General features: G+C 57.9%; 1 protein-coding gene across 2 annotated transcripts; it reads left to right on the top strand.

Annotated features, from left to right (window-relative positions):
- Positions 1 to 1,784: 1,784 nt before the first annotated feature.
- SIX2 (SIX homeobox 2) lies at positions 1,785 to 5,919 on the top strand. Of its 2 annotated transcripts, none has more exons than XM_052648479.1 (2): positions 1,785 to 2,593; positions 4,683 to 5,919. In XM_052648479.1, exons 1-2 carry the CDS (start codon positions 2,034 to 2,036, stop codon positions 5,011 to 5,013), a joined length of 891 nt encoding a protein of 296 aa, XP_052504439.1. In that variant the 5' UTR covers positions 1,785 to 2,033; the 3' UTR covers positions 5,014 to 5,919. The 2 variants fall into 2 exon arrangements, with proteins under 2 accessions (XP_052504439.1, XP_052504438.1); XM_052648478.1 differs by having other exon boundaries at positions 1,785 to 2,599.
- The last annotated feature ends 3,145 nt before the right edge of the window (positions 5,920 to 9,064 follow it).

Genomic DNA, 9,064 nt, shown 5'->3' with positions numbered 1-9,064 from the left:
CCTGCAAGTCCCCCAGAGGACTGCTGGAACGCTTAGACCAGGGAACTTTGGGAAATGTTGCCAAGGGTTAGACGAATAAATAGGTGCCTTGCTCAAAACCACCACGGAAAGTCAAAACCTGAACCAGGGGTTCTGGACTCCCCCTCCCCACCCCACCCCCCATTCCAGTGTTCCTAGCACCAACTTCCGAGTAAATTTAAAGGGGTAGGAACCAACCGAGAAGCGTGACCTAGACAGACTGCACAGTTCTAAACTGAATGCCGAGCCCAGGCTGTTTTGGCTTGGGTCCTGGCACTGGGAGCCAGCGAGACTCCAGCCTCCAGGCGAAGCGGAGGTGGAAAGGACTACTCAGTGAAGGATCTAACCCCGGGGCTTTTCAAAACCGTAGAAACAGCCACAACACCCACCTCTTCCATCCAGCTCTCCCAGAGCTCTCCCAGCTCTGCCCTTCTCGAAGAGAACCAGCAGCACGTGTTTACATATGCGCCCTGACAAAGAAGTAAAAAAGGCAAGATTCCCTTTTTAAGCCCCTCATTCCGCTCATTTAAGCTCAGCGACCGGGTTCTCATGTTGGAGTTGGCCAGAGCCGAGTCGGAGTAGAGAGGCCAGAAGGGGGGTTGGAGCTTGCCTCCACTCGGTCCTCCCCGACCACCCACAGGGGAAGGGCCAGGAATTCAAGATTCCCTGCCCTCGCCTTCCCGTGGGCAGACCACCGGCTCTGCCCACCGGAGTTAACTTCCGTAGAGGCCGCACGGAAGTGCCGGGCGCATTTCGGGAGGTGGGACCCGTGGGGTTAAATCTGTGTCCCCGCCCAGGGAGAAGCAGAGAGCGCTCAGCCGGGCGGTACCGGCCGCGGGGCAGCCGGCCGGTTACCAGACGAAGGAAAGGCGGGATCCTCCAAGAAGTAGATTGTCAGGCGTCTGCCTGTGGCCACTGCCAAATTCTCCCTTCTCTCTCTTACTCCCTCCCCCTTTCCCTAGCAGACCGGTCGGGTCCCGAGCTCCTAGGATGGGGGTGGAGCACTGTCAGCAGGAAAAGTCAAATATTTGAGGGGCGCCCGAGAGCATCCAAACTCTTCCACCCCACTGGTCGGCTCCTGGGCACAATCCACCCGGCAAACAGCTGCCCCAGAAACGGCGTGATGACCCAGGGGGCATCCGGAGAGGCCTTGCAAAAAGCTGCCCTAAGTTTCTTCCCCATCGTGGCTCCCTCCGCCCCTCTCCCTCTCCTTCTTCCCGGCACCCCCTTAAACAGTCCTCCGCCTTCTCTTCTCCCCTCTTCCCTCCCCACCATGGTCCTCCCCTTTTCTTCTCCGCGCGTCTCCTCTCCGCCCCCCCACCCCACCCCGATCCAGCACCTTCCTTGCTCTTTGGGCGTCCGCCCCGTCAATCACCGCCGCCGCCAGCCCCAGCCCGGCCCTCACCTCCTCCCCGGCTTTTGGAGAGCCTCCGGCTCCTGTCTCGGGCCGCCCTCCGCTCTGCGCTGAGCCCGGCGATCTGTCAGCGGAGCCGGCCGGGGGGAGCCGCCTGGCCCGCCGGGGCTCGGGTTACCAGTGACTGACAGCGTCTCCATGGCGAATAATTTGACTCCGACTATTGTCTGGCGCGGGCAGGCCCCGGGTCAGATAACCAGACCAATCAGGGCTCGGGCCGCAGCGCCTCATGCCCGCTTAGAATAATATTATTAAAAAAGCAGCGAGCAAGCTAGACGGGAGGGAGAGAGCAAGAAGCGAACGAGAGAGCGGCGGGCGGGAGGGCGGGAGGGCGCGGAGCATGCGGAGCGGCGCCGCGGGCGGCCCCCGGGCTTGGACGAGGGCGCTGGCTAGGCACGCGGCCGGCGGGGGCGTGGAGCGGCGCGGGATCCACGGCCCGCGCGGGGACGTACTACAGTGACTCCGAGTTCGCCGGGAGCCAGCGCCAGGCCAGGGGCCCCCAGTCCGCCTCTTGGCTCAGGAAGGTCCAGCGGGGAGGCGCCCATGCCGGCCCGCGCGGCGCGCTGAGGGCGCGCGGGCGGGCGCGGGAGCAGCCGGCACCATGTCCATGCTACCCACCTTCGGCTTCACGCAGGAGCAAGTGGCGTGCGTGTGCGAGGTGCTGCAGCAGGGCGGCAACATCGAGCGGCTGGGCCGCTTCCTGTGGTCGCTGCCCGCCTGCGAGCACCTCCACAAGAATGAAAGCGTGCTCAAGGCCAAGGCGGTGGTGGCCTTCCACCGCGGCAACTTCCGCGAGCTCTACAAGATCCTGGAGAGCCACCAGTTCTCGCCGCACAACCACGCCAAGCTGCAGCAACTGTGGCTCAAGGCACACTACATCGAGGCGGAGAAGCTGCGCGGCCGGCCCCTGGGCGCTGTGGGCAAGTACCGCGTGCGCCGCAAGTTTCCACTGCCGCGCTCCATCTGGGACGGCGAGGAGACCAGCTACTGTTTCAAGGAGAAGAGTCGCAGCGTGCTGCGCGAGTGGTACGCTCACAACCCCTACCCCTCACCCCGCGAGAAGCGCGAGCTGGCAGAGGCCACGGGGCTCACCACCACGCAGGTCAGCAACTGGTTCAAGAACCGGAGGCAGCGCGACCGGGCAGCCGAGGCCAAGGAAAGGTACGAGTAAGTAGAGCTTCCACACCAGCTTCCCCAGGGCTCGAGGGAGAGGGGGTCCCGGGACCTCTACTCAGCCCCTGAAGAGGTCTGAACTGGGCCCCTGGTCCCAGCCAGGGCCCTGCTGCGGCCTGATCTAACCCAGACTGCTCTTTCGGGAGACCAGAAGATCAGAAATTTGTCTAAAGCGGGCAAAGCAATCGGGCAGTCGTCATCTAACTCCCTGGTCGCTTGTGCGCAAACGTGGAGAAGCAGCGAGCCTCGGGGTCAAGGCAAGACAGTAGGCCTGGATTCCAGGCAAGGGGGGCGAATACCGCAGGCAGAGCCTGATGAAGGTCGGAGGGCTGAGGGGTTTGGCGAGGACTATCGGGGTTGCGGGTTTTAAGACTGCATGCGAGAATTCACCAGCTCTTCCTGGAACTTTCCATCTGCCTCACTGAGCAGCACCAGGCCGTGTGATTAGAGGTCAGGACTAGGATTGGAACTTTCCTGATACAGCCTGGATGTAGAGGGGCCTAGAAGAATTTTCCTTGTCTGGATAAGGGGGTTGATAGGGAAAGCCTTTTGTCCCGCATTGAAAGGACCAAGAGGCAAAAGGCTTGGGGAGGAAGTGTCAGCTCCCGGAGAGAAGAAAAACACATGTCCCCTTTTCTGCCTTGTTGGACCGAGCAGCCTTTCCCTGGATTGCCAAGCCTTTAGCTCCTCTCTCCTTAGGCTCTACCCTCTCTGGCGGGTAAGTCGGTAGGTCTAGGGTGAGCTGAGAGCAACAGAAGGGCTGGGAGTCACTCGTCCTCAGGGAAACCCAGACTTCCTAAACTAGCCTTGCAGTTGACAGTGAGGCCCCTGTGGCTTTGGCCTCTCAGAACCCCAGATCTGGAGGAGGAGATGGGAGAGAAACTGTGGGAACAGACTCCAACCTGAGTGTCACAGCAAAACAAGACTCCTGGGGTCTGTAGTACTGGGTGTGTGCAGCCCAGAGTGAAGGGCGGGAGTCAGACTGGGGGTGATAAACAGTATAATCTGAGGTGGGGAGGAGGCTTCCAGCTGACCCTGGTATCTAAGACCATGAGGTTGGGGTATCCACAGTTGTAAGAATTCAGCTGCCAGCCCTGTGGAAAGTCCTCTTCCAGGAAAACAGAAAGAAAAGGCCCTGGAATCTACCTAAGAATTCAGATTTCCAAATCTGGGTGAGGTGAGGGGCTGTTGGTGAACGACCCTGCAGGAGAGGGGTTCTCCCTGTGGAGGTCCCCCTCCATTCAGACTGGCGTGTATCCAGAATCCTGAAGAACTAAGTGCACAGGCCAGCCCCCAGGTGAAGGCGGAAGACTCTCAGGTTCTGGTATGGTGGGAGAATCTAGGCCAGGATTAGCAACCGTCTTCCCTCTCCCTTCTCTCAAAAGCCACCCTCCACACCCCCAGCCTCAGGCCCCAGCCGAAGCTTCCACTGTGCCACCTGGGAAAGGGCACCTTTGCACCCTTCGGGCCTCGTTCCGTAGGCCCCACAGGGAACACTCTAACACAGCCCCGACAGTTTGGAACTAGAGGGCAAAGACCCTTAGCTCTGGAAACCTGTCCCTCTGACAGATTTCCCTCGAGCAGAGGAAAGCAAAGGGAGATGAGGACCTGTGACATTTCTCAACCTCAAGGCCCTCAGGTGGACCCTCAGCTTAAAATCTAGAGTTCCTGACTCTCCTGGTACCAGTTCTCCACGACAAATCCTGGCTTTGTGTTCAGCCAGGAGTGATCTGAAAATCCAGGCACCTTCTCTTCTTCCCTGTCCCTCTGCTCTGGAAAAGAAAGGTTAACCACTCAGTGGGGGCAAGCAGGGAGGGCAGACACACGGAGAGCAGAAAGGTATTCCTGAGATTAAGAGCTGGAGAGGTGGGGAGACAGAAATGATGCAGGGAGAAAGTATAGAGAAAGAAATCGGGTCTGGAGAGACTAAGAGAACCACAGCCCAGACCTGGAGGAGAAAATGGTATAAGCCGAAAACACCCGCAGGCTGCGCGCGGCGGCTCTGGCTCCCGGCGACACTGCCCCGAGCGACCTCGGTTTCCCCGCTGACCTCGCTGCTTTGCTCCTGCTCTTGCAGGGAGAACAGCGAGAACTCCAACTCTAACAGCCACAACCCGCTGGCGGCGTCGCTGAACGGCAACGGCAAGTCGGTGCTAGGCAGCTCGGAGGACGAGAAGACGCCGTCGGGGACGCCAGACCACTCGTCGTCCAGCCCCGCGCTGCTGCTCAGCCCGCCGCCGCCCCCGGGGCTGCCGTCCCTGCATAGCCTGGGCCACCCTCCGGGCCCCAGCGCCGTGCCCGTGCCCGTGCCGGGCGGAGGCGGCGCGGACCCTCTGCAGCACCACCACGGCCTGCAGGACTCCATCCTCAACCCCATGTCGGCCAACCTCGTGGACCTGGGGTCCTAGAGCCCCTCCTGCCTCGACGCGCTTGCCTTCTGGCCTGGGCGCTGGGGACCCAAGAGGGACCGTGTCCGAAGGGCGGCCCGCGCCGGCGGCCCCACCAGGTACTGAAAGGCCTGCGCGCTGAAAGGGCAAGAACCGCCTGCCCGGGTAGGACGGATGGCTCTCTGGTTTAGTCTTTGTTCGGGATTTTTTTTTTTTCCCAACAAGTTGCTTTGAAGGTCCTTTGGAGGCCGGGACCGGGTCTTGAACCAGGGAAGGGAATAAATTATACACCATTCTCCTACTCTTTCTAACTGCCTTCTCCTCCCCTCTCTTCTCTCTCTTCCTTTGCCTTCCCTGCTCATGGTACTTCCTCTTCCTTCCCCTTCCTTCTCTTTTCTCCTTTCCCTTTCTTCTTCTTCTTTCCCCTTTTGCACTGTTTCCCTCTGTGCCTCTTACTTGCCACCTCTCACTAGATTTCTGTTACTCTGTCTGTTTTTCTGTCTCCTCTCCGCCAGCCTCTTGCGCCTGGCTAGCTGTACCCCTCAGTGTTTCTCCTTATGCCTGGCCATCTATGTGCCCTCCACCTATTCCTCACTTTCCCAGGGTTGGAGTGGGAGGGGAAAGAGCAAAGAAAAAACAGGGCCTTTGAACCCGGGCTTTCTCCAGAGGCCCTTCCCCGAGGTGTCAGCTTTGCGCCCAGTAACTTAAGTGAAGGAGAACGGGCCACGGAGCAGAAGCCCCTGCACGCCCCCTTGCCTCCAGCCCCTCTGTCTTGGTGAGGCCCCGCCATGCTCTCTTATTCCTCCCCGGACAGTGGCCACCCGGCTCCAAGCGGAGCGTGCCTCCGGAGCTGCGGACTTGCCATCTCCCTGTTATGCCCTCATGTGAATGTTCTTCGGGAAATATTTCTGCTTTTATTTTATAATAAAATTAGAAATCATAAATATAAAAATGGATATATACCACAAGGCCTGCCAGCCGGACGTGCAGCTGTGTCTGATTTCCCTACAGGGACTCAACACCCCGGGTGGACCGTTCTGGGCAGCCATGCCCCGTAAGTCATGGAAACTGGGAGATGCCTTCCCACATACACAACCTATATCAATAGCCAAGTGAAGGGACTGAATACTCTGAAACCTCCTGCCCCAAAGCTCTCTGTCCCTTTTCTTGTCCCTGAAGCTCCCCGCAGGAGTGAGGAGGGGGCAGCTGCTCTTGGGGACTCCTCTGCCCCCACCAGCCCAGCAGTGTCCTCAGCCGACTCTTTCTTCTCCTGGGAATGGGGGTAGGAAATGAGGGGCTGTGTGTGGAATGTGGGTACATGTGTTTGAAGATACCAAGACTGGGGAACAAGTTGGGCCGTGGAGTTTTCCTAAAGGGCAGACTCCTTAGCAGTGACCGCAATGCCCAGAACCAGGTGGAAGTCACTGGGCAGATGGGCAGCCGCTGATCCAGCCGTGAAGCCGGGATCAGGCGTGTGGCCGTGGAGCAAAGGTCTCCATACTTCGAAATCTGTTGGTTTAGGGTGGAGTCGAAGGGGCCTGGTGAGGAGGGGAGTCCTGGAGACTGGACAAGCCCGGCTCTTGGAACGCGTGTTCTGAAAGGGAACAAGCAGACGCCAGGACTTGGCTGGTCAGATCGAGGAGCCCCTGCCATGTGTGGTGCCTCTGCGTCCATAAATTAACCAGCACTGCCCCCTCCCCTCTCGGGGATCCAGCTTCCCCGAGCCCCATTCAGCGACACGTCTAAGCTGGTCCTGGCAGATCTGAAGCAGGCGGGACTCCTCGCCAGGGAAGTTGTGGCTTTTTCGTGTCAGGTCTTGGGGAGCTGTTGGAACACTTGCCTCCTCTGTGACCAGGACACTTTTAACTAGATCTGGTGGCCCTGGATGAGAAGGGATGGAGAGGATGAAGCGTTCTTGCAACCCGTGATCCTGGAGCTCGGGTAGTTACTTCTCTGGCACTTGACTCTTTGGTGAAATTACCACTAGAGGAGAACCCTTTTGCGCCGACTTTAAATACCAAGGATATTTCCCAGTAGAGACCCTTACAATTCCAGCCTCTGGGCATCTAATTTGGAGCAGGAGACTTTGCCCCAAACTTCGTTCTGTGCAGGCGTGGGGGTCAGGTTTTACCCAGCAGGGTGAGACAACATCAAGCACCCAAAGATCCCTGAACCCCAAGAGGAAGTCCAGCCCTGGCAGCTCCTGTGGCCTCTCCTGGAGGCTGTGCTCTCCGCCCAACAACTCAGATTTTCCTAGGTGGGAGTGGCCCCACCCTCACTGCCTGGCAGGGTGTAGAGCTGAAGATCCAGAGAGGCTCGAGGGATCGAGAAGCTGTCTTGGGTCAGCCAGCAGGTCAGTGATTATTTCTGGAAGGGAGGAAAGACAGTAGTCCCTGGAGCCTGAATCACCCCTATTGCCCCCCATTTTCCACACTCACAATCACAGACAAACACACTCTACACCAGCTTTCACAAGGACACATACATACTTAAAATTCAATTCACTGTGCTATGCACTGTGGCTAGCACAAAAACACTCACCCGCTCACACTTGGTGACTACACAAGGAAATCCATCACACAAAACTCCATCACACATATAGTTCACATGCACACGAACAAAAACAAACACACATAGACACCCTAACACATGTCCTCAGGTGAAACACTCTCCTGCACAGATGTAAGTAGTGAGGGACCTACACAAACGAGCCCTTCTCTCACGATGTATTCATGCACGCGAACACAAACCTCTGCTTCTCCTCAGAAACCTGCATATCCACCCCCATAGCCAGTACCCTTGCCAGCAGCCAGTCCCAACACATTGACCTGCTGGGGCCAGAACACAGCCTTGAAGCACAGCTGGCCAGGAGAGCCTGGGCTGCAGGAGCTGTGGCCCAAAGAAAGAGATGATGCTAACCCATCATCTCTGCAGGTGGTCAGGGCTCCCGGCTGCAGCACCCTCTCTCCCCAGACCCAGATGGGATCCATGGAGTTAGCGGGGAGCTCTGATTTGGCCAGTAGGGGGCGGGGTGCCTGTCCTGGAGCTTTATTCAGGCTTAGTGGCGCTACTTGTTGCAACTTCCCTCTTTCCCTCCGCCTTGGAAAGTTAAGCCCCAAAATATTTATTTAAAAAGGGAAACTATGCAGAAGTTCTGAGAATAAACCTAAGCAGCTACTTACCCACTGTATAAATCTATACAAGCCAGTCCTCCACTCCACACCCCACTAGATCTACCGCACCAACTGTACATAACTTTTGCACAGACGTTGCCAGGTGAATACATCCATTCCCTGTCCAGGCCTTCACCAAACGGGGTTCTCAATGACTTGTCACCCCTCCCCTCTGCCAGTAGTCACTGAAACTGAGAGTTTTGCTCAGGCCACTTGAAGGGACGCAGCACCTAGAAGCATGAGTCTCCCTTTCTGCTTCCCCAACCGCGCTTGCTGTTCATTTATTCCCAGCCAGGTCCCATACCCATGCACCCTTGAAGGTAAAACTCTAATGAAGAAGGTAGAATTTAGGCCTTGAGAGCAGCTGGCCTCTGCTTGAGAGACTTAAATGCTGAGGGCTGGATAGGCTGCCTCCACAGTCTCCTTCCATGCCGGGCACTGGGCAGCCCTCTCCAGGCCTCAGGTCAGGCCTGGACCTGATGTCCCATCCTGAAGGACGTCTCGAGGGAGTGACTCGTCTACCTAAGGAGCAGGTGGGGATGGTGCGCCACACAAGAAAAGGTTAAACAGAGCCAGGGAGATCTGGGGAGGCTACAAGTCCACTCAGTCTTCAGTTTAACCCAGTCCCTGAAGGACACACCATTTCAGTACCTGACAAAAACAGGGACCAGTCGAATGGGGGTACTGAGTCAGGACACAGGGAATTTGGCCTCCTGGATTCCAACAGCTCACACCTCTTGCCCAGAAGGATGCTGGGGGGGGGTGGTGCGGTAGGGGGAAGCAGGCTTTGGACAGGCGATATGTGAAGGTCCTCATATTGAGGGGTGGGTGGAGGACGGAGGGCTTGGGCTCATGACTGGGCCCCTTCCTTTTTTTCCACATCGCCCATTCCAACGCTG

This window comes from Budorcas taxicolor, chromosome 11 (genome assembly GCF_023091745.1).
Source record: "Budorcas taxicolor isolate Tak-1 chromosome 11, Takin1.1, whole genome shotgun sequence".
NCBI classification, from domain to species: Eukaryota; Metazoa; Chordata; class Mammalia; order Artiodactyla; family Bovidae; genus Budorcas; species Budorcas taxicolor.
Note: the sequence above shows the minus strand (reverse complement) of the source record. Positions and strands in the feature narration are given on the sequence as shown.

Coding starts and splice junctions, on each gene's coding strand:
- SIX2 (XM_052648478.1), top strand. CDS start 2,034: ATGTCCATGCTACCCACCTTCGGCTTCACGCAGGAGCAAGTGGCGTGC. Junction 2,600..4,682: donor GAGGCCAAGGAAAGGTACGA/GTAAGTAGAGCT, acceptor CTGCTCTTGCAG/GGAGAACAGCGAGAACTCCA.